We start from the raw sequence: 26,340 nt of genomic DNA, 5'->3' as shown, positions 1-26,340 counted from the left end.
TTGTCCCCTTCCCCCATTCATTGCATCCCTGTTTACGTGTGCATTATAAATAAATGTCCTTGTGTGAATGTTAACCCGTTCGTTGTGTCCTCTTTCCCCATCGAACTGCCGTATTGCTCTCGGAATAATAGCGGGCTTTTTAATAGCTGATAAAAGAATTGGGTCCAGCGAGGTCTCGTGATAATACCCTGCTCGTTTATCCCAGAACGGAACGAACCGCTTCAGCGGTTCGTGTCCAAGCAGACCTCGCTGAGGTACGGTCTCTCGGTAGTTTGCCCGTGCGAATACTTAGGTATATCGATAATTTGGCGATTGACCCTGTCGCACGCGGGTAGAGTGTTGACTAGGCCGTGGTGTGCGTTTGGAGCACATCCGTGACTGGTTTCCAGCGTTGTTCCGGAAAGTCGCGACTGAATTGTCCGTCCGGTGGGCGAGATGGCCGCCATTGGCTAAAGTGGCTGTGCGCACGCTGGGCGGGCGGTTGATTCGTATGTATATATATATATATATATATATATATATATATATATATATATATATATATATATATATATATATATATATATATATATATATATATATATATATATATATATATATATATATATATATATATATATATTGTTGCGGCCGTGAAAATTGGCACTACACCGTAAAGGTCCTCAGATCAGTTATACCGATAAGTATATGTGTAGTTAGATTTCCCCACCGTTGTTTAGAGGGAATTTCCGTGTTCACAGGGCTGCGATTCTTTGAGATAGCGTTTTTCTTTTCTCTATCATTATTTTGGACCAATCATCCCCCAACAACCAAATCGCCACCACCCATAACGCCCCCAAACAACCACAACCAAACCCCCACCACCTTCGCCTTTCTCCCTCCACTACCATCAACAATGCTACCCCACAAACATGGCATCGCCTTCGTCCCAGAGTCAACGCCGAAGTCGCGCTGGCTAAGGGCCATTTGGTGATTTCTTCCACGTCCGCTCCATCAACGCCGAAGTCGCGTTGGTGAAGGGCCGTTTAGTGATTCCTACCACGTCCGCTCCATCAACGCCAAAGTCGCGCTGGTTAAGGGCCGTTTGGTGATTTCTACCACATCCACTCCGCCGGGGCCGAAGTCGTGCTGGCGGACGGAGCTTCGATGCATAACACGCATCGGTTCGGCCGGACTAAGCCCCGGCGAAACACGCACACACACACATCGGCTCGTCGGGCGGGACGAAGCCGCGTGGCGGATGGGCTCGATGCATTACACACACACCGGCTCGCGGGAACGAAGCCGTGCCAAAAGGCAAACTCCTCGGTGTGTTACACCCATCGGCTCGTCGGCAAAATGAAGCCGCATTGGCGGACGGAGATTCCGTGATTTACACACACGCCGGCTCGCGGGAACGAAGCCGTGCCAAAAGGCAAACGCCTCGGTGTGTTACACCCATCGGCTCGTCGGCAAAATGAAGCCACATTGGCGGACGGAGATTCCGTGATTTACACACACGCCGGCTCGCGGGAACAAAGCCGCGCCGAAAGGCAAACGCCTCGGTGTGTTACCCCCATCGGCTGGTCGGGACGAAGCCCCGAGACTCACACACACACACACACACACACACACACACACGCACGCACACACACACACACACACACACACACACACACACACACACACACACACACACACACACACACACACACACACACACACACCGGATCGAAACCGCGCGGTCGAGGCAAAGCTTTGGGGCTAAACACCACCATAAGCTCGGCGGGATGAAGCTGAGCTGACAGGGTGAGGCTTTGGTGATTCCTACCACGTCGGCTTTGCCGGGATCAGGGGTCACGCTTACAGGGCGAGGCCCCGATGATTTCCACCAGGTACGCTTTCGAGAGGTTGGAGGTCAAAGGTCAGGGGTTGGATTCTTCCACTCCCCCGGCCTATATAAGGGCGAGCACAATGGAGCTCGCGGCAGACGGGGGCCGGTCGATGGAGAGGAAGGACGAACAGGACGAAGCTCGGCTCAGAAGTGAGAGGCAAGAAGAGCGAGAGTGGTGAATGGAGCAGGGACGTGGAGAAGGGCTCAGGGGAAAGCCAGAGGGCTGAGTGGGGACCACCGCCGGGAAAGGGGCATCGTGGAGGCCACCGCCAGGAGGAGTTTTGCCGGAGCCAGTGGGATCCAGAGTGCTCACGGAAGGGAGCGTCAGCAATTTCCCTCTCCCATACCGAGATTTGCGCTGAGAGAGCGCCGGTAACCCCCGTCTCGCCAGGAGAGCGTTGACGTGCTGAGAGAGCCTCAACAATCCCCCTCCCCATACCGGGCATCAACAACCCTCCCCATACCGGGCATCAACAATTCCCCCCCACCCCACCCCCATACCGAGCATCCGCGCTGAGAAAGCGCCAGTAACCCCGTCCGTTCCCCTCCCCAACCGTGGTGCCGGCTGTGTAACGCGAGCCTACGCGGAGCACGCCAGAGAGCTCACCGGCCACGCCAGTGGCACAAAGTCAGGCGCGGCTACGCTGACATTGCGGCTTGCCCGCCATCGCGCCACGAGGGCGCGGGTAAGACCCTTCGGTCTCGTGGACCTGGCCGCTCATCCAGGCTCCACGTACATTTGGTCCACGGACCTGTCTGCCACCCTTGTCTTTGAGGGTGGCTTTTCTTTGCTTTTGTATAAGTGCATGTGGTGGCGCCATCTTGAAAAGTAGACTTGTCTAAGTAAATGTGTGTGAATAAAATCCCATTTATTCGGTTGTAACTCTACAATTGCTTGCTTTCACTGTTTCACTGTATATACGTGCATGATTCACTGTATGGCTGTAAATACGTGCCTTGTCTGAGTGTGTAATAAATGTGCTTGTTGAACTGTTCCCCGTTTCATTGCGTCCTTTTCTCTTGGTTGAAAGTGCCATCTTGCATCACGGAAGGAATTGGTAGAAGGGTGCAAGCACTCAGTAAATAGAATTACATCCGTCGGGGTCGGCGATAACACCGCTTGGTTATCCCTGAAGCACGGAACGGACCGCTTAAGCGGTTCGTGACCTGGGCCGGCCTGCGGCGAGGTATGATCGCCCGGTTAACTACTCGCGCAGGTACTTAGGTAGGTCGAATTTGGCGAACAACCCTATCCTGCGGGGTGGCCAATTGGAACGATTGTGGTGAGGTCGAAAGACCCACCCGTGACGAGCTCCCGGCGTTGTTCCGGGAGGGTCACGACTGAATTATCCGTTCCGGTGGGCGACGCGGTCGCGATTTGAGTACGTGGCCGATCGCACGCCGGGCGGACCGAAATTCGTCACAATATATATATATATATATATATATATATATATATATATATATATATATATATATATATATATATATATATTTCTATATCTTCTTCTTCTTTCGGCTGCTCCCGTTCGGGGTCGCCACAGCGGATCATCCATATGATCCGCATAGTGATTTGGCACATGTTTTACGCCGGATGCCCTTCCTGACGCAACCCTGGTCGCCTCTCACGACACAGGGATATGGTACACCTATTTTAACCAGGGTATACACCGGCCCAGTACACTGGTACTCATTTCGCTGACCTCGGAAGGATGACAGGCTGAGTCAACCCCCTGGTGTATTAATTCAGTGGCCAAACGGGGCTTGAACTCAGGACCTTTTGGATCCCAAGCCGCTGCCTTAACCACTACGCCAACACCAGGTATATATATATATATATATATATATATATATATATATATATATATATATATATATATATATATATATATATATATATATATATATATATATATATATATCTTGTTAATATTTTTACGATTCATATTGTATTTCACTAATTACCTCCGCCACTGAAGGTGAAAGAGGTTATGTTTTCACGCATTTGTCTGTTTGTTACTTGGTGAAAAAATTTGAAAACTTTTTTTTGCAAAGTATGTTGGTCTGTAGCGTTTGTCTGTTTGTCACACAATTTTTGGCCACAGTTTTCAAGCAATTGTTTTGAAATTTTTAGTGTGTGGGTGACCGGTCAAGGGCAGCAACGCTAAATTTCTGTGAAGATCCGAATCCAGATCCGGATCTGAGAATTTCCTGTGATTAATCACCATTGAGAGATATGGCCAAAAATGATATACAATACAATATCTCAAAAGGTTATGGAATGGATTCACACGAAACTCGGTGGACAGGTTAGGAGTGCCACGAGGAAGAATTGATTCAATTTTGGTGAAGATCCGAATCTAGGTCTGGAAACAAGAATTATTTAATTTCTAACTGATTCTTCACCATTGAGAGATGGGGCTGAAAACGCTATTGCATGATATCTCAAAAAGTTGAGGACGTATTTGGATGAAACTTTGTGGCCAGGTTGGGTGTGTGAAAAGGACTAATTGATTTGCTTTTGGTGAAGATCTGAATCTGGATGCAGATTCGAGAATTTTTCAAGTGATTCTTCACCATTGAGAGATAGAGCCATAAACTATGTGTAGCATGTTATCTCTAAAAGTTGTGGACAACTTGTGACAAAACGAGGCGGAACAGTTGGTTCGGTGATAAGAACAAGCCGATTCGATTTTGGTAAAGATCCGCAATCAGATCCGACCTATCAGTGGCATACAAAATGTCAACTATTCAGCTTGGCAGAGGTATGTTGTCTACCTGCCATACTTGGCAGAGTTATGTGCTGTTCCATTCCGTTTCGCCAAGTTGTCACTTGAGTGATTTTTCATTTGTCTGATTGTTTGTGTGCAGGATATCTCATAAAGTTGTGGACGGATCCGGATTAAATTTTGTGGACAGGTTCGATGTGTGATAAGGACAAACTGATTAGATTTTGGTGAAGATTCGGATCCGGATCCAAGTACTAGAATTTTAAAAGTGATTCTTCACCATTGAGAGATAGGGCCAAAAACGATATAGCACTGTATAGCATGATATTTCAAAAATGTATTGGGCCGATAGGTTCTCGTGAATCAGGCATTACGCGGCGGAGGTATGCGCTCTACCAAGTGCCCTTCCAGTTAAATTTGGTGTCGTTTTATGATCATGAAGAAAACTTGTTTTAATCTGCTAAGTTCAGTGCTGTGTGTGGTGGCTCTCACAGTCCCAATTATTCACCTGTAACTGTACCATAGAATAGCTTCTTAGGAATACTGCTGTCGAAGAAAGGCAATCGTACAATGTGGAATGGAAAAGCATCTCGTTTATCAAATAATTTGGTGTGAAATTTGTTATTAAAGATATCGATTTGTAGTTCTAAAAAAGAAACTGAAGTGTGAGCTTGGTTTTCCTCTTTTAATTCGAGTTACACGACATGGCCAAAAGTATGTGGACACCTGCTCATCAAACATCTCATTCCAAAATCATGGGCATTAATATGGAGTTGGTCCCCCCTTTGCTGCTGTAACAATCTCCACTCTTCTGGGAAGGCTTTCCACGAAATGTTGGAACATTGCTGCGGGGATTTGCTTCCATTCAGCCATTGATGGTCAGGCACTGATGTTGGGCGATTAGGTCTGGCTCGCAATCGGCGTTCCAATTCATCCCAAAGGTGTTCAATGGGGTTGAGATCAGGGCTCTGTGCGGGTCAGTCAAGTTCTTCCACACCGATCTCAACAAACCATCTCTGGATGAACTTTGCTTTGTGCATGGGGGCATTATCATGCTGAAACAGGAAAAGGCCTTCCCCAAACTGTTGCCACAAAGTTAGAAGCACAGAATGGTCTGGAATGTCCTTGTATGCTGTAGCGTTAAGATTTCCCTTCACTGGTACTATGGGGCTGAGCCGAACCATGAAAAACAGCCCCAGACCATTGTTCCTCCTCCACCAAACTTTACAGTTGGCACTATGCATTTGGGCAGGTTGCGTTCTCCTGGCATCTGCCAAACCCAGATTCGTCTGTCGGACTGCCAGATGGTGAAGCGTGATTCATCACTCCAGAGAACACGTTTCCACTGCTCCAGAGTCCAATGGCGGTGAGCTTTACACCACTCCAGTTGACACTTGGCATTGTGCATGGTGATCTTAGGCTTGTGTGCGGCTGCTCGGCCATGGAAAGCCATTTAACGAAGCTCTCGATGAACAGTGCTTGTGCTAACGTTGCTTCTACAGGCAGTTTGGAACTCGCTAGTGAGTGTTTCAACTGACGACAGATGATATTTTCCACGCTATGCGCTTCACCACTCGGTGGTCCTATTTTGTGAGCCTGTGTGGCCTACCACTTCGCAGCTGAGCGGTTGTTGCTCCGAGACGTTTCCACCTCACAATAACAACACTTGCAGTTGACTGGGGCAGCTCTAGCAGGGCAGAAATTTGACGAACTGACTTGTTGGAAAGATGGCATCCTTTGACGGTGCCACGTTGAAAGTCACTGAGCCCTTCAGTACGGCCCATTCTACTGCCAATGTTTGTCTATGGAGATTGCATGGCTGTGTGCTTGATTTTATACATCTGTCAGCAATGGCTGTGGCTGAAATAGCCAATTCAACTCATGAGAAGGGGTGTCCACATACTTTTGGTCATGTAGTGTATGTTGGTATATAGAATCATGAACCTGATCAAATACAAACCCATCATTAATTGCTCGTAAATCATCAACTAATCTAAAGATGTTTCCACATCTTCGTGCAGTTGTTAGTTTATTCCTGCAGATGTTCTGGACCCAATCAGACTCGTACATGTGCAGGAATAAATTTACAAAGAAAGGGGCCGGATCTGAACCCATGGGTATCCCCACTGTCTGCTGGAGTATCTTTTTGCCAAATTTAAAGAAACTGTTGTTAAGGAGAAATCGAATACCTTCTTAAAGTTTATTTTTTGAAAAACTACATGAATATTAATTTTCCTTCAGAGACCAGTTTGCTCTTTTTTAATAGACTTTAATGTATATTTTATTACCTCCTGCAAATGCTTCATTTACTACTCTGTCCAATGTGGTTATGAGCTTGTCATGTGGACTATTTGTGTATAATGCAGAAAAATCATAAGTTGATAAACATTTAGCCTTACCCGTGTTATTAATGTTGTGGATACTGTCGATTACAGGTTTGGAATTATCGATGATCCAGAATTTTTAAAATATCAGAATAAAACTTCACCTTTTCATGGTAGTTTTTCAAGCATTTATAAATTAGTTTCATCGCCCCTGTAATACTACCTGACAAATGGTTTCAAATTGCATTCTATACTTGCGATTAAGAACCTCATCTTAAGGTGCTGACTGTCACACCTTGAAGATTTAGCCAGCGTATGCCAACTTATGAAAAATTTGTCTAAAACGCTGGCACACGTCGAATACATTATGAGTAAGTTTTGTATACGTTAAGAGCACGCTGAAAAACACTGCCATACGTCGTAGTACGCTGGCTTTCATCGTTGTACTTTGCGCTTGTCCTCAAATTTTAGCATGCTGGAAATTTTACAACGTATGCCAGCGTATGACTCACACGTTCCGCTACGCTGGCCATAAGTTGTACGCACGTTATGCGATCGTTGACACATGTCGACACACGTTACTTGTAAGTTACTCATAAGTCGAAACACGTCGAGGTAATGATTAGCGTACCCGAAACTTATTTATAACCTATGAGTAACGTGTTGTAGGCACGTGACACGATCGTTGACACACGTCGAGGCATGTTATGCGATCGTTGACACACGTCGAGGCACGTTACTTGTAAGTTACTCATAAGTCGAAACACGTCGAGGTAATGCTTAGCGTACCCAAAACTTATTTTTAACCTATGAGTTACGTGCTTTGAACCTATGTGTAACGTACCTCCAACGCATATTGACGTATGTAGACGTATTTGATTGACGTCTTCCGGACGACCACAGAACTGACTGAACGTGTTTCTAATTTACAGCTACCATATAATGGCGTATTGGCAGCGTTAAAAAAAACAACAAAAACTTCCGATATTTCGTCACGTGCCGTTACGTCACGTCCGATTGCCTCTTCAGTTTGCTCATGTCTTATTCTTAGTTCCTTCTCTGTGAATATTTTTTGTTTGAGGATATTGTCACGGCGACGTCGAAACTTAAAAGCAAATATCCGAATATATTTTAAAATTCGTGATAGACTAAAAAATAAAAAACCAACAACAACAACAACAACTTCAGATATTTTGTCACGTGCCTTCACGGAGCCAAGGAGAAAAAAAGAAAATGTGCCTTGACGGAGAAAATAAGTTTCGGGTATGCTAAACATTACCTCGACGTGTTTCGACTTATGAGTAACTTACAAGGAACTTGTGTCGACGTGTGTCAACGATCACATATCGTGCCTACAACTTATTCCCAACGTAGCGGAACGTGAGCCATACGGCGAGTACGTCGTAAAATTTTCAGCATGCTTGAAATTTCACGACGTACGAGACATACCACGAAATATGACAGCATACTTCATCGTTTTTCAGCGTGCTCTTAACGTATACACAACTTACCCATAACATATTCGACGTGTGCCAGCTTGGTTCGGCAAATTTTTCATCTCGGCATACGCTGGCTAAATCGTCAAGGTGTGACTGCGTGGTGGACACTTTCAATTTTCAGGCGGTTATGATTTAAATCGGCGTGCGGCAGGTTTTTAACAGGCTACGCCACAAGTTCGTCGGCGATACGTGCAGCGCGCTATGCCTGTTAAACTATCGTTGGGCATAAGTTGTGAACGCCGACAACAGGCTAAGCATTCGTGGTATAAGTTATCTATAAGACAACGAAACGTTCTGTGCCCGTTACTAATATGTTATGCATAAGACCAACACGTTATGAATACGACCAAAACTTAAAGGCCCGGTCACACCTTGACGTTTTAGCCAACGTATGCCGATTTTTGAATTTTTTTTCTAAAACACTGGCACACGTTGAATACGTTATGGGTAAGTTTTGATAACATTGAGAGCACGCTGAAAAACACTGCCATATGTCGTTGTACGCTGGCTTTAAACGTTGTACTTTTTGGTTGTTCTCAAATTTTTTCATGCTTGAAATTTCACGACGTATGCCGGCGTATGACTCACACGTTCCGCTATGCTAGCCACAAGTTGTATGCACGGTCTGCGATCGTTGACAGACGTCAACACATGCTACTTGTAAGTTAATCATAAGTTGAGACATGCCGAGGTAATGTTTAGCGTACCCGAAACTTATTTCTAACCTATGATTAACGTGTTGTTGGCACGTTACGCTATCGTTGCCACACATCGACAGACGTTACTTTAAAGTTACTCATAGGCTGAAAGACGTCGGTATAATGGATCGTCCTTGCGTCAGCGTCCACGGCCACGGCCACGACACTTATTTGCAGCATTCTTCAAACTTTTCTTCGGCATGACGAGGATGTTCACACTTCGATGTCTAGCTTGGCTATGATTCCAATTGTCCATCGTCAGCGTCTATTTAAAATAGTCGAGTTTGAGCGTTTTAACACGTTCAGAAGAAACGCTTCAAATTTCAAAAACCCCGCGTCAAAAAACAAAGGCGAGTGACAGCAATTTAAATCGTTCATTGTAAACAATGAAAATAGCTGAGTGGTACCATTTAAAAGTCATTGAGTGTAAAAAAAAATCCAATTGTTGAGCGCAAGCATCTACTTTCAATAGTGGAGATGCAGCCATTTAAATCGTTGAGTGGCAGCCTATGAATAGCAAACCCCACGTCACCGGCAAAGATAAACTGCCGCACGATATGGATAAGTTAGGCTATCGTTGGGCATAGTTTGTGAACGCCGGCTTCACGATAATTATTCGTTGGTATATCGTATCTATAAGTAATCAAAGCGCTGTATGCACATTATTAGTTCATTGTGCATTTGTCCAACCCGTTATGAATAGACCTAAATTGTAAAAACAAGCTATAGCTCATTGTTGAAAAAGCCCCATAAAAAATTAGCCGCGAAGAACTTCGAACAATGGTGAAAAGATGTCTCCTACCCGTGGACACGCGGACGCAAGGACGATCCATCATAACCCACACCCTCCCCCTCACACTCACCTACTACTGCCAACATGAAGAAACTACAACTAATACTTATACTGATACTGATACTGATACTGTTACTGTTACTGCTGACATGGACATCGACTCAAAAAGGACTCCAAAACACTGTTGGGTTCCCCTTTTATGAGCAGCATTTTTATATACCAATTCCCAACACCGCTGGGAACACGTCTTTATTTGGCAGTTGTAAGCTAGAAACACGTTCATTTTTTTTTTTTGTCGACCGGAAGACGTCATTGGAATACGTCTACATACGTCGATGTGTGTTGGGACTACGCAAAGAATTGGTTCAAAGCACGTCAAACATAAGTCAAAGTTTCGCGTAAAAAAGACGTGTTTCGACTTATGAGTAGCTTATAAGTAGCATTTGTGGACGTGTGTAAGCGTCCACATATCGTGTGTAAAACTTATCCCCATCGCATGCGGAACGTGTGTCATACGCCGAGTACGTCCAAAAATTTTGAACATGTTTAAAATTTCTTGACGTACTCTACTTACTACGACGTATGATAGCGTACTTTAGCGTTCTACTCACGTATACCAAACTTACTCACACCGTATTTGACGTGCCCCAACATTTTAGACACATTTTTCTTATGTCGGCATACGCTGGCAAGATCGCCAAGGTGTGACCGCGATGTTGTCACTTCCATTTCTACGGCAGTTATGATTCGAATTGTTGTGCATCAGCCTTTTAATAGGCTACGTCACGACATCGTCGGCGATGCGTGCAACGCGCTATGCCTAAGTTAGACTATCGTTGGGCATCGGTTGTGTAGGCCGACAACAGGTTCAGCATTCGTTGGTATAAGTTATCTATAACACAACGAAACGTTCTGTGTCCGTTACCAATGCGTTATACATAAGACCAAGTCGCTATGAATACGTCAGAATCTTTAAAAAAAAACATCAAAAGTTCAACGTAAGCCAGCGTTTTACATACATTTTAATACGTTGCCATCGCTGGCTAAAACGTCAAGGTGTGACCGGGCCTTAAAAAAAACATCAAAATTTCAGCGTACGCCAACGTTTTACATACATTTTTATACGTTGCCATTGCTGGCTAAATCGTCAAGGTGTGACAGCGCCTTTACGTGGGTTTTTGTGCATTTTTGGGATCGAGTAAATGAATGGTAATTTATCGTGTTTATCTGGAACGAACAGTTTTTTTTTAGCTTTTGAGTGATTTATATGGTGTTCTATCAAGTCTACATCATTATCGTTACATATTTTGTAGGTCTTTCAGAGTCCAGTCTGTAAGCCCAAATCTTCCAAAAGTGTTTGAATGTAGAATGTTTTGCATACAAATGTAATATTATTATTTGCTTTGTCAACTGGAACAATAACAATTGTGTGTGAAGCTGTTTTAAATAATTACTTGTCTCTGGATTATTTAAAATTACTTTTGGATGATTGATTCGAACTTTTCTTTTTAAATGAACGATTATTTTTACCTGTTTCTCTACCTCCTCCAACCATAAAGCTATTTGTGTGTTCTGTACTTTGTGTTTTTCAATTTGTTCTCTCATCCATTCTGTCAGTCCTATCATTGTAAGTTCCATTGCCGTAATCCAGTTAATCCTTATATTTTCTCTACAATTTGGTCCTTTTGTAAGTAATGCACATAATTTTCGAACACAGACACACACACACACACACACACACACACACACACACACACACACACACACACACACACACACACACACACACACACACACACACACACACACACTGAGGGAACCATCGATGCCACAGCAATGGTGTAACTTTTCTCACCACACTCAGCGGGACAATTCTTAAGGGGGGATTTCCTCCTCCATGGATACCAAACTATGAGAATTGTCCATGCTCTAAACCTTTTCAATGCTAAATGTCAAACAAGGAAACAGCATGTACCACTTTTAAAGCAGGACGGGGTTTGCACCCTCAACCTCCCAAACTCGGAGTGGATGCTCTAACCAGTACACAACAGAATTATTCCTTCCTAAAGTAGAACGGCACTCGGTAGAGCAAAAACTTTACAAAGATGAGCATTTTACATTTTGTATCTCACTGATAGGCCAGATCTGCATCCAAACCTTAGCTTAACCAAAATCTAATCAACTTGTTCTTGTCACCTTCCCACTCATTCACCACGTTGTGTCCAAATCCATCCATAACTTGAGATATCGTGCTATATATCGTTTTTGGCCCTATCTCTCAATGGTGAAGAATCACTTAAAAAATTATAGTATCTGGATCCGGATCTTCATCAAAATCTAATCAATTCATCTTTCTCACATACCAAACCTGTCCACCAAGTTTCATTCAAATCTGTCAACAACATTTTGAGATATCCTGCTTACAAACAGACAGCCAAACAGGGGTGAAAACATAACCTCTGTTGCAGCAAATTTCTCCAAAATTAGCCTTATGGTTTTTCAGTGTGATAAAAGAAAATGTAGCCCAATTAAGCTTGATCGAAAATTAACTTGGGAAGTAACGTTTTCTTAGCACAGAAAAACACAATGTATTGTTATAACTCTTTAATGGGAAATGTCTGATTCAAATGCAACATAATTATTACATTTACCTACTTTATGAGTATCTATTTTCATTATATGTATCCATTTAAATTGTAAACGGCCTTATATTTATTTTCTGTAATGGAAGGTTACCGGCCTGTGATTAAACATCAGAATCCCATACCCCGAGCAGACTGGCCTTCCAAATAATCTTTATTCAGTAGAATAGAATTATCTATTATTCTCTTTAGCATATTAAAATATTGTTACGTTTGAGGGGGGGGGGTATGCATTCAAAGGGTAATTAGGATGTTTAATTAGGTATGCCATGCTGTTCGAGTTTACCAGGATCTCGATGTAATAAGTAGCAATTCAGTGGTGATAAGTTGTCTAGTAAATGTTCATTTCTTCAAGGGGGAAATGATAATTGTCACGTAATTAGATAGGGACACGGGATAGGGTAAGTGTGTCTGTGTAAACCCCTTTTGGTATTCTCTGGAGGCTGGCCGTGACGTCACAGGACAGGGCTGCGGATGGCTCCGCCCCGTGATCACGATTGGCGGAAGGCGACGGCGGTGGGCCAATAAAACGGCTCGATTGGAAGTGACGAGGACCAAGGATAAAAAGGTTCTGTTCGGGGTCGAAAAGGAAGAGAAAGAAGATCGGGACAAAAAGATCGTGTTTTTTTGGTGTGGAGGCTGTTGCGCGGGAAGCGTACTTGTTGTTGTGCTGTTTCGATCATGTTCTTCGTCGTGTCTTGGAGCCTTGCTGAGCCTCGTGCCTCACCTTGGTTGGCTCTGGGGTTCTGCTGGCTCGCAGTACGGGGTCGAACGGCGGGCGGACCTGCCTCCCTCTCCTGCTCGCAATTTGGCGCCAGAACTGGTTCCCTGGCGGCTGTGAGCGGACTTGGGCCAGGACCAGGAGGTCGACAGCACCACGGTTTCTCCTGCCCCCCCCCCCCTGACGAGAGCAAGGCCAGCTCGTCCGACGCTGATCCAGGGACAGTTGCGTCCACACCACGGTCCAGCCTGACCACCAGAAGTAGCTACGTTTTGTGTGTGTGCGTGTGCCTGTGTGTGTACTTGGCGCCTTAGAGGGTTTGAGATCTGTATATTCATTGGAATTGTCTGTGTTTTCCCCACGCCCGATCCCACACCATCCCGTCGAATCGCCCCGGATCCCTCTTCTTGCCAAGTCTTGTTATTTCTGGTTAATAATAAAAACAAATAAACATCATCAACTCAGTGAAAAGTGACTCGTGCCACCTTCCTCGTCCCGTTTGCGGTAGAGCGATTAGAACCGCCATGTTTGGGTTATAAATAAGTAAACCGCCTCCATCGTTTCGGCTCATTCTACGTTGGCGGGACTGTTCAGGTCCCGTGGACGTCACAATATATTCAGGGATCCTCATATTAAATTATACTATGCTGGTGCCTGAAAGTCTGGCTGAACCCTCTGAAGCTGGAGTCTGGTGCTACTGGAATGTGTGCTTAGATAGTGTCTATATGTTTTCTTTTGAACCCTAATCATCCTTTTGGTCGTAAAGTTGTTTTCCAGCCATTGAGTTGAAGTTGACCTATGAATAACCACTGCCAGAAGACCCGAAGTGATCACTTTTCCCTCCCATAAAAGCTGGTCTCTGCAGTACCTTATCTTGAGCACTACCAGATATCTTCCCCCAATCTCACCACTCCCCATTTTTGCCTTGTATAAATAGGACTCAAGATCCTTGTATTATTAGGAAAGGGGATGAAGCGTGTTGCTTCCTATTGTTGAACTTAATTGCCTCTTTTCTCTACCATGATGCTTATATCATTAATAAACTATTCAAACTCTTTGACAGGAATTGAATTCTTCAACAATTTGGTGAGCCATGCAGGAGCACCAAGACCAGGAGGAGCGGTGGCTGCATCTGTGGTGGCAGGAAACACGAGCTCACAGAGCAGAGGTGAGGGACCTTTTGAAATCTCTGGGATAAGAGTATGCTGCCAGCTCGCTGTGCACCTCATCTCTTGTCCAAGGGTCAACGTGCTCCAAATTAATGTTTGAACCATTTATTGTAATGGGTTTAAGTCCCCTCTCAGAGATAAATATCAGTTGTTTGGGGTTGGAGCCCCCATCCTGATCAGACAAAAAGGGCCACTGTGTGCACCCGCATTGTCTAAGTTAGAAATACCAAATTTCAGGCGTACACTGTCAGAATAAAATGCAAGGAATTGTGTTGCTTTCAACTAGGAGTTGAAGTTGGAATTGAAGGAATTGTGTGATGCTTTCAGCCAGATGTTGAAAGGATAACAAGGAATAACAAGGAAATCCAACACAGGTGGAGGCCATTCAGCTCATCTTGTCTGCACGAACACCACACCAACCCATCGACACAAGATCCAAGGAAGAAAATAGCAAAAAACAAGTTTTTAATTAATGAAATTTTTTTCCCCCTTTTTGTCGTTTTTTGGTAGTCCCCCCCCCTTTTCTTCCCCTCGGCGAGGGGGAATGGGCTTGGTTAAAAACACACATCAACCACACAACCACCCTTGACAAGACCCCAACCAACAGCACTCCGGACACAATCACCCATCAATGCTCAAATTACCTAAAAGTCTCATCGGCCCAGAATCAATCTAGTAGCCCTGCGTTGAACCCTCTCTATGGCATCTACATCCTTCCTGAGTTGTGGTGACCAAAACTGCACACAATAATCTAGATGTGGCCTCACTAAATTCCTGTACAATGTTAACACCACCTCTTTTGATTTATAATAATTGATCCCTCTCCGAATACAGCCTAAAACCCTATTTGCTCTACCGATAGCTGCCTGGCATTGTGCTGCCTGCTTACCTCCCGCATCTATTACCACCCACAGATCCTTCTCCTGTGTGACACACTCCAAAATTACCTCCTGCATCATGTAATCCCTATTATCATTGTTCTATATTTATCGTCGCCGAAGCTCTTGTATGGTAATATTTACCCTCGACGAAGAATTTGGAGAGGGTATTGCATTTGGGGCCGTTTGTTTGTTTGGCTGCACAGAGCTTTCATGATTTTCTCCGCAAGCGCTTGTTGGATTGAGACAAAATTTTCACCATTGGTGTGACTACTCATGTAGAATGTTTTAATGATAATTATGATATCATAGGTCACGTGGTGTGGCAGCCATATTGGAAAAACGGGAAAACGTTGGACCTCGGTACATAGTAAGTACTCCGCATAGGGAATGAGTGTGGTATTTTTATGACATCATAGATGCCTTTGTTATGATGTCATAATTGCACATGTAGAACGTGACATTCGATCAGTATAAAAACTTTTGAGAGTCATCTCGGGATAAAATGGTCCACCAAAATTTTTTTAAGACGTCGTCGGTCATGTGATTCTGCAGCCAAATTGTTTTGTTTTTTTAACCTTCAAAAACCTTCTTCTCTGAAATGGCTGAACAGATCGAGGCAAAACTTTACACACATGACTGCCTATCCACGAGGAGCAAAAGGGTAACACATATGATGTCATAGGTCACATGGTTTGGCAGCCGTATTGGATTTACCCGAAAACCTATAAAAATACACCACTCAAAAGAACTCCTGCGAGGGTTTGCAATCTCTGATTGCTCTTTCTCTTGTAGTATCTGTTTTGTATTTGTATCTGCATTGTGTTTGCATCGACTTGCATATCGTACTAGGTGTTGTACTGTTGGAACTTCTTGCATTAAGTCAGAAGATGGTACTTTTGAAAGAGTAGCATTGATAATTTAAAGAGAGAATTGGAACAGAGGAAGAAAGGAGGGAAAATGGCTGGAGAAGTAAATTTGAAGGCATTTTCAATGTAGAGTTTGGAATGCAAGGACTGGGAGAAATTTTTTTCAAATTGGCAGGCCTAAAACATAGCTTGGAAGAAGTACAGAATAAATTAAAGAATGTAACTATTCAGATGCCCCTTAACATGGAGAAGGCATCAGCACCGCCGCAAACTAGATTGTATCCTCAGATAACTGATGATGAGGAAAATTATCCTGAGGAGACCCCTCCACCTCCCAGGTTACCAGTAGTGGGTGTGCCCACTTTGCTTCGGTGTGGGATTGTCATGCTAAATGCAGTGGAGGAATAGTTGGATTTGGCAAATACCTATTGAAAGATCCTATTGTAAGAGAATATAATTTTAGTTTCGTTTGGAGGATTTATTTGTTTCCCTGTGTTATGTTACAAAATAATTTAGCATCATAAATGGAAAGGCAGTCTTAAAACTAACCAGGTGCCGTTCCAGTGAATTTCACTGGAATAAATGTAACTGAGAAGTAAGGCAGGGGGATGTCCTGAGGTGGAATAATGGAATTTCAAATGCATCTGAACACAGGCTGGCTGTATGTGCTTGCCTGATTCGTCCCAGTTGCCTGGTACGAATCCCGGCGAACTGCCTCAAAGCAGTCATGGTGGCCAACTGAATCAGTCGTCCTGGGCTGGATCATATATCTATCCACCATGATACCATGCCGAGTAGGCCAACCGAGCCAGTGGATGCGCCACACTGATTCAGTGCTGTACACCTGATCTCTAATAACAACCGAAATGAGTTGCTCGGTGCACGACATGGTCATGTTATGGGCTCTAATCACCCGCATCCAATCTGTCCTTTAACGGACGTGTAAAATTGCAACCACAAACAGAACCACCTGAATTTATCCAGACACTAAGTGGTTTTATGATGTAATCAGGAACACGGGGTGGCAATACAAGCGAAACAAACACCAATCAATAACAATGAACACCTCTTAACCCCCTACCCTATGCACCCACAAATCAACGCCTGAACGGGATCCTTACTTATCAAACTTAAGGCCTCAGTCATTCCACAAGAGATAGTCAACAGCAAGAGATGAACAGGAAAGAAAATACCCCGGCTGTGTCTGTTGGGACACAGCCGGACCTTTTTGAGGCACGAGTAGGAGAGAGCCGAGCCAATGTCCTTGCCGGAGTCCACTCCCGGAATGGGAAGAGGGGGGCGTAGCTTGCTGGGTGGGTGTGGCAGAGCAAAGGGAGGGCCCGTTCAGGAGAAAACCCCACAGTCTCACGTGCAGCTTCAACCAGTGAAGTTCCAGGCTTCTCCTCCCCTGCGTGGGTTGCACCCGCCGTTATAGAGTCTAAGCCCAACTGTCATCTGTGACGCACTTTAACCCTCCCCTCTCGGCCTCAATCGGTTCCCAACCCAGTCAATGGGTTGGGCAAAGCCTTCCCTGATCTTGCACAGATGGTTGATGATGGCCGGTGTGGCGGTCGTTTCCCGCCAAAACTCGCACCTGATGGCCCAGCAGGTCGCTTTGAAGAACATAAAAGACTGATTACTCGGCAAAAAACATTAAAAAAAAAAGAAGAGGCGAATCAGAAATGGCGGATTTCGACACAAACATTGGGGGCGGATGCACAGCATCTTTCTCTGCAGTACATAAAACAACGCACGTCTCATATCACAATTAAATTACCTCACAGTTATTCGAGCACATTCAATAAGGGAGATAACGAACCTATCTTATGCAAAGTTAGCCCCTTGAAGTCATTCCCACAACAATGTGAACTCCTCAACAAGTCCAATACTCACCCCTTATAATCGCTTTAATGTGTGCTGGATTAATGCTTGTTGCTCTTCGAATATCATTTAAGGCACTTCTGAAGTTTCCTGCAGCAAAATAACAACAATAGTTTGTGAAGTGTTTTCACATATGGAGGTTTCACAAAGCATTAAACAATGAATAAATACAAACCAAGTCAATTGTTATCTTGCCAAAACGAAGTTTTTGCAAGATATGTTCGTCAGCCTGTATGTTTTATTTTTTTTGTTTGTCTGTAATCACGTATAAGAAATTCTGCAGAGCACAGTTATCATTGGAAATTTTTGTAACTTCGCATATCAGAAGCCTATAGAGGTCCCTTTCAGCGCATAAAATTTTGAAGGTCAAGGTCAAAGGTCAAGGTCACTTTGTCGCAAATCAGGGGAGTCGATGAAAGCCTTATTTTTTGAGTAATTTTGATCGGATCGTCTTCAATTTCAAGTCTGAACTCTCAAACCTCTCTCCCTCCTCAAAATACTGGTGGCGTTTAATCAAATCTGTTTCTGGTGTATGTTCCCCCTCCATCCCCTCCCTTACCTCAAATGGCCGCACTGCTGATTCCACACGTGATAAAGCTGAATGTCTAAACTCGGTGTTTGCAGCTAAATCTTGTGTCCCAAACCCATCACTACCTCTACCCACTTTACCCAGTCGCACCAAACTGTCCCTGGACTCTGTATCCTTTTCTCCTGACAAGGTGGAGAGCTTGCTTTCAAACCTCGAGTCAGATTCTGCAACCGGTCCAGACGGCATCAGCCCACGTGTCCTCAAAGCCTGCTCTTCTGCTCTTGCTCACCCTCTCTCTGTTTTATTCACCCTCTCATTTTCCCAAGGTCATCTGCCATCTGCTTGGAAATCTGCTAACATCACTGCCCTGCATAAAAAAGGTGCAAAAACAGATCCCTGTAACTACAGACCAATCAGCCTTCTCCCAATCATCAGCAAGGTTATGGAATCCATCATCGCCTCAGATATGAAATCCTTCCTCTTCTCCAATGGCTTGATTTCCAATCATCAATTTGGTTTCAGACCAGGTCACTCTACCCTGGATATGCTGCTACTGCTCTCCCATCAATGGATGGAGGTCCTCAATGCCAGAGAGGAAATCCGAGCTGTATCCCTGGACATATCACGTGCTTTTGACACAGTCTGGCACCCTGCCCTACTCACCAAACTCTCTTCCCATGGTATTCAAGGCCATCTCCACTCATGGCTCGCAGACTTCCTCTCCTGTCGCAGTCAACGTGTGGCCCTAAATGGAGTTCTTTCACCCCCTCTTCCTGTGCAGGCTGGAGTTCCTCAAGGTAGCGTTCTGGGCCCTGTTCTTTTTCTGGTTTTCATCAATGATCTCTCGGACTCTCTGGAAAATCCTCTATTTCTCTTTGCCGATGACTCCACCCTCTGCCGTACCATCTGTCATCCCTCAGACCGGCAAGCAGCAGCTTCTTCGCTCACTGCAGATCTGGATAAAATCACAAACTGGTCCAACACGTGGAACATGTCTTTCAATCCAGACAAATCTCACACTCTCACTATGTCTCTTCGAAAGGACCGTTTACAAAACCCCCCCATCCACTTTCTCAATAATCCTCTGGAAGAAGTCTTTTCTTTCAAGCTTCTGGGTCTCACTATCTGCCATGACCTTTCCTGGGAAAGTCACATTTCCAACCTTGCCTCAAAAGCCAGTCGCCGACTGGGAATCCTCCGTCGTGCAAAGTCCTTCCTCGGCCCTCTTGAGCTCCTGACCACTTACAAAGCTTTTGTCCGTAGCCTGATGGAGTACTGCTCTCCCCTCTGGGCTGGTGCTCCTGCCTCCCACCTTTCTCGGCTTAACGCTGTCGAAACCAGGGCATTTAAGATCATTGGCATCTCCCGCAATGAAGCTGAGTCTTTGGGCCTCTCACTCAATCACCGCAGGTTAGTCGGTGGTCTTTCTGTCTTCTACCGACTCCTCTCCAGCCTTGCCCCCCCTGCTCTCTCTGCGATTTGTCCCAACCACATTTCCACAGGGCGCTCAAGGTCCGCCAACAACCCCCTTCTGGTAAAACTACCAAAATCACGAATCACTGCTCATCTTCACTCTTTCATTCCTCTTTTTTCCCGCCTTTGGAATAAACTTCCTCACTCTATTCTTTCCCATTCTTCCCTCCAGGCTTTCAAAACAGCTGTTCACCACCACCTCTTATCTTCCCCCATCCAAATCCTCGATCTTTTCTACCCCCGATAATCCACCCAAGCCCACTTCCTTCAATTCTCCTGCTTTCCTTCCTGAAAGTCCCTGTAATGTCCATCTTCTCCTCGCCATGTTCCCCGTCCCATCCCCATCCCTCTCCCTTCCACAGTCACCTGTGTCTGTTCCCCAATGTTTTGTCCCTTCCACTCCCGCCCCTCTTGTCTCATGCCTCCTTGCTGTGAGTTGTGTGTTCGCTCTCATACGAGCCTCGACCAAGGTATACAAAAAAAAAAAAATAAAAAAAAATAAAAAAAAAGGTCATTTTGTCGCAAATCAGGGGAGTCGACGAAACACTTATTTTTTGAGTAATTTTGATCGGATCGTCTTCAAACTTCATGGGAATATAGTTCATGGTCTGGCTCTCTGCTGATAAATTTTTGGTGGTGATTGGCCTTGACCTTCATATGTTTTTTTTTTGGTCTGTAATCACGTATAAATCACTCTGCAGAGCACAGTTATCATTGGAAATTTTTGTAACTTCGCATATCAGAGGCCTATAGAGGTCCCTTTCAGCACATAAAATTTTGAAGGTCAAGGTCAAAGGTCAAGGTAACTTTGTCGCAAATCAGGGGTGTCGACGAAACCCTTATTTTTTGAGTAATTTTGATCGGATCATCTTCAAACTTCATGGGAATATAGTCCATGGTCTGGCGCTCAGCTGATTAATTTTTGGTGGTGATTGGCCTTGACCTTCATGGGTAGCGCCTAAGGTCAAACATATTTGACCCCAAGGTCAAATTTTCAAGTTTTAGGAACCATATCGTGTTGTACCTCAAATTGAACAGCTCGATGAGTGCTTTCTAGATATGTCAAGCTTGAGACATTATGACGTCATTTGGTGACGTTATGAGGCAAAAGCATATTTTTCATGGTTACTCTGTAGAACGATTCTCATCGGAATCTCTCGTAGGCAGATATTCCTCAAGGAGTCGCTCCTGCTGGATAGCAGCTCTGTTCACCTCAGTGTGACCTTAAAGAAGTCACACGTGGTCACCTTTTGGCAAGATATGGGTCACCCTGCGGGTGACATTGGTTTATTTGTTTGGTTGTTTTCTTTTTAAAAGAGAAAGCTTTAACGAGTACAACAAATGACTTTTTTTTAACTCTGTAAAGCATGAGTCACATTTGCTCTACGGCTAGGATACGGCGGCCGTACCCCCCCCCCCGAATTGACAGAAACGTGTGGCGGCCGCAGGGTTTCTGAGGTGGCCTCAGGGTGGCCCTACGCCGTATGGCTATCTTTTACAGGCCGTAGGGGTCTCCGTGGAATTAAAGCACGAAGTAAAAACTTTTTTCATTTCTAGGTTGGCCGTAGCAATTCGACAAGCCGTAGCCATGACGTAGATGTGTTCCACGTCGACCGTACGTAGGGCGTACGGTGGGCTTGCATTATTCGTGCGTTTTCCGTGGGCTCTTATCAATGAAAAATGAATTTTGCCAACCCCCAGAAAATTACGGCGGCCGCACTATTTCCACGTTCGCCTAAGGGCCCCCCTGCGGTCGCTTGGCGGGCACCTTGAGGGTACCATGTGTCTGCCTTGAAAATTATATGGCCACCGCAGGGACGCCCTAAGGTCACCGTGCGACATCAAATCAAGGACCGTACGGCACCCCCACGTTTTCGGTCTCCACAATTTCTAAATACCCCATGCGGCTACCCAAAAAATAAATACATATGTGACTGCGACATTGTGTGACCGTGGAAATACTGCGGTCACCCTATAATTGCTAGTGGCCGTAGATTTTTTAGACCCTACGGCCGCCGAGCCAAATGTGACTGAAGCATCATAGAAGTAGAAGACTTCCTAGAAATGAATATTTTGGGAAAAAGAGTTTCGAAGTCGAGGGGCATACTTGAAAGAGTTTCAATTATTATCAATACTGTACACAAGAAAAGGCACAGGTGGCAGCAAAGAAAATTTTAATTTCAATGAGAATAACTCGTATTGAAGACGCCAAAAAATGAGAACAAAAAAAAACGACCAAGTCAGGAAGATTTTGTCAAAAACCCTCAAGATGACCTTCCCTCGATTCAGAACTTTAAAAAAATCACAAGCTGGTCAAACACTTGGAATATGTGTTTCAATCCTGACAAATCTCACACTCTCACTACCGAAAGGACCATCTGGCAACCCCCCCCCCCCCAATCTACTTTCTTAATAATCCTCTTGAGGAAGTTCAGCCATTCAAACCGATGGGTCTCACAATCAGCCACGATCTTTCTTGGACAAACAACATTTTAAAGTTGGCCTCAAAAGCCAGCCGCCGACTCGGCATCCTCCGTCGTACAAAGACCTTTCTTGGCTGATCTGAACTCGTAGCCACCCGCAAGGCTTTCATCTGCAGCTTGATGGAATACTGCTCTCCCCTCTGGGCTGGCTACCTTCCCGAGCATCTTGCTCAGCTTCATGCCGTGTAAAACCAAGACCTTTGAAGGGAAATCCAAACGGAATTTGTTTCTTTCTGAAAACCATTGAGAATTATTAATCACGGTCACATTTGAAAGGAAAAAAATAATTGAAATTTTTTGCCAATCACACAGCGTCGACTTTCGATTTCACCAGTGACGCCACATCTGGAAGCTATCGAACGGTGGCTTTACATAGAGAAACAATGCATGTCGAGCTCAGATTCAAACACTGACTCCACCGTCATCAGCAACTGTGATGGTTCTCATAATGTTTGAAGTGATCAGTGGGATATTGCAGGAATGGTTGAAAGGAAAAATAGTAAAGGAAACGCTTTCAGGGGAATTGTGGAGCCGTATCGTTTTGAGCCCTGTGCGAGCGATTCAGAGGAAGAAGGTGGATGTTTTAATTGAAGATGAAAATGCTGGTCGTATGTTAACTTCAGCTTGCTAGGGTTTGATTGTCCATTCAGAGTTTAGAAGGGAGGGATTTTGTATTCATTGATAAATCGGTTTATATATTACTCGAGCAGAAATACCCATTATCGATCAACAGCACAGACAAAATGGGCACACTCAGACACCACGGACAAAATGGGTGACGAATGCTTTGTCCCACTGTCGCAGGTTGACGAGGTGTCTTGTATGTTATAGGATCATTCTGTTTCATACTTTCCCAGGACGCCACTTGTGTTTGTGTCCATGCCATGTCCCACCGTCATGTCCCTGAGGTATCGATGTCCCTCCGCAGTGGATTGGGAATTGTGGAGGGGGGAGGAGGGTGTTGTGGGACTGTGGGATGGTGCTGGGTGTTGTGGGAGTGATGGTTGATGGGGGATTGTTGGGGGATGGTGGACTGGGGTGTGGGGTGGTGTTAGGTATTGTTAGGGTCATGGTTGATGGGGGGATGGTGAGGGGGGGAGGGGGAACCCTTAAAGTTTAAGCGTCCTTGGCCAAATCCTCTTGGAGGAGTAGATGATGTGTACATACTTTCTCTCCACTATAAATAGATGGTGGTTCATTTAATTTGTATAAATTTGTGTTGATAAATAGACATTTTTTTTTGGTGCTCTTGTGGTAATTGCCGGGCAATGGCAACAGGTGTTTGATTCAGGCCAAGGTCACATTTGCCACGGCGGCCGTGGGGTCTCCAAAATCTGCGGCCACTAGCAATTCTACGGCGGCCGCAGTATTTCCACGGTCACACAATGTAGCAGTCATATATATTTTTATTTTTCGGGTAGCCGCACGGCGTGTTTATAAATTGTGGAGACCGAAAGCGTGGCGGTGCCGTACGGTCTTTGATTTCATGTCGCACGGTGACCTTAGGGCGTCCCTGCGGCGGCAATATAATTTTCAAGGCAGACGCAAGGAGACCTCAAGGTGCCCGCAAGGCGACCGCAGGGGGGCCTAAGGCGAACGTGCGGCCAGACGGACGGTAACGAGTGGGTATATATACCAGTCCTATTTTTTACTGAAATAAAAATATACCAGTATATATAACTGAATATACTATAACTATAAGATACCGTGGTCCCCCAGAATCCGAACGGCCAAGCTGTTTGAACAAATTGGAATCCGAACAATTTTTTCGAGAAAGTTTGGCCCTAAAGACCCAATACATTTAAAAAAAACCGAACAAAACGTGGCGTTCATGTTTGTTCACGTGTCTCCCCCACCAGTTCGACCCGCATCTTCGCGCTTTGTTCATTCAGTTCGTCGGTGGAAGTACTCAGTCACATTTGCTCTACGGCAAGGATAAGGCGGCCGTACGCCCTCCAAATTGACAGAAACGTGCGGCGGCCGCAGAGAAACTGAGGTGGCCTTAGGGTGGCCCTATGCCGTTTGGCTATATTTTACAGGCCGTAGGGGCGCCGTGGAATTATAACTGCGGAGTTATAACTTTTTTCATTTCTACGCTCGCCGTAGCAATTCGACAAAGCCAAGCTATGACGTAGATGTGTTCCACGTTGACCGTACGTCGGGTGTACGGTGGGCTTGCGTTTTCCGTGCGGCTGCCGTAAGCTCTTCTTAATGAAAAATGAATTTTCCCAACCCCCAAAAAATTACGGCACCCCCACATTTTCAGTCTCCACATTTTATAAACACGCCGTGCGGCTACCCGAAAAATAAAAACATGTGTGACTGCAACATTGTGTGACCGTGGAAATACTGCGGCCGCTTTATAATTGCGAGTGTCCGTACATTTTGTAGACCCTCCGGACGCCGAGCCAAATGTGACTTAGGCCTTACCTCGTGTTTTCACCTTCATTTTTTTTAATCATCTTGTGTTTTAATTATTAACAAAAAATGCAATCCGATCACGTGGTGTGACGGACTGTCGGGCAAGGATTGAATTTTACAGCAAAACCAGTTGTAATTTTTAATATCCATAATTACGTCAGCTCGATGCATTTCATGAAAGTGATTGTGGTTCTGGGGGGCATCATGTTTGATGAGTTGCCCTGGGGGCAGCGCTCTCGCAGAGTGTGCGATTGATCGGAACCCAGGCCGGAGCTCGAGCCTGTGTAGGCCTTTGGATGTGGCGATTGTACCAGTTTACACACAATACACCGCCACCGAAGGTCATTTACTCATCCTATTTTACCTTAAACATGGGGAATTTCAGTTTAAAGTGTCTTGAAAGTGGGTTTTCTTTGGGTCCACGAACAGATTAATTCACTTTCCATTATTTCTGATTGGGAAAATATTTTTTGAATCCGAACTTTTTGCAATCCGAACAGCCTCCAGGAAAGAATTAAATTATGATTCTGGGAGCACCACTGTGTATCGGCAAACACCTATACTCCGATCTCTAGCGGTAGCGCACAGTGGACGCACGGTCGGCGCAGACTGCTACGGAGGCCTACGTAGGTGCACGGCAGGCGTAGGGGAACCGTGCGTCGACCTTGCGTTGCCCACAGGTAGTCACACAGACCGCAAGGCCACCGTACGGCGACCGTGTAAATAGTGCGGCCGCCGTAATTTTTTGGGGGTTGGGAAAATTCATTTTTCATTGAGAAGAGCTTACGGCAGCCGCACGGAAAACGCAAGCCCACCGCACGCCCTACGTACGGTCGACGTGGAACACATCTACGTCATAGCTTGGCTTGTCTAATTGCTACGGCGAGCGTAGAAATGAAAAAAAGTTATAACTCCGCGATTTCATCCCACGGCGACCCTACGGCCTGTAAAATATAGCCAAACGGCGTAGGGCCACCCTAAGGCCACCTCAGTTTCTCTGCGGCCGCCGCACGTTTCTGTCAATTCATAGGGCGTACGCCGCCTTATCCTCGCCGTAGAGCAAATGTGACTGAGGCCTCACTGCTCAAAATGTCTGTGTACATGTGCTGGTAGCTAGGTAAAGATGGTGTTACAGTTTTGAGCAACGGCTGTTTCTTCCGCTTCATCATTTCTAAATCGTGGCGGATAACCACAACATCTGTAGCCATCTCTGTTGTTTCATAACAGTGCTTTGCAACATGTTCCAAGCACAAAAGCGAGCATTGTGTCGGCCCAATCCACACGCGGGTATTTCGGACAAACCTCTTCCAATTCCTAGCAAACGTAGGGTCTTTCGGCCAATAGTGTATCATGAAACC

The 26,340-nt window shown here is 45.1% G+C and overlaps 1 protein-coding gene across 1 annotated transcript in view; it reads right to left on the bottom strand.

Moving 5' to 3' along the window:
- Positions 1–26,340, bottom strand: part of TTC4 (tetratricopeptide repeat domain 4) — a 68,616-nt gene that overhangs the window by 27,625 nt on the left and 14,651 nt on the right. Inside the window, exon 4 of the mRNA XM_085896194.1 lies at positions 18,089–18,166. Within this exon, the coding sequence (XP_085752320.1) occupies positions 18,089–18,166 (78 nt within the window). The remainder of the gene's footprint in view (positions 1–18,088; positions 18,167–26,340) is intronic.

This window comes from Eptatretus burgeri, chromosome 9 (assembly GCF_056783735.1).
Source record: "Eptatretus burgeri isolate ZD-2024b chromosome 9, Ebu_testis_v1, whole genome shotgun sequence".
NCBI classification, from domain to species: domain Eukaryota; kingdom Metazoa; phylum Chordata; class Myxini; order Myxiniformes; family Myxinidae; genus Eptatretus; species Eptatretus burgeri.
The sequence above is the reverse complement of the archived record's forward strand: the minus strand, read 5'-3'. Positions and strand labels throughout refer to the sequence as shown.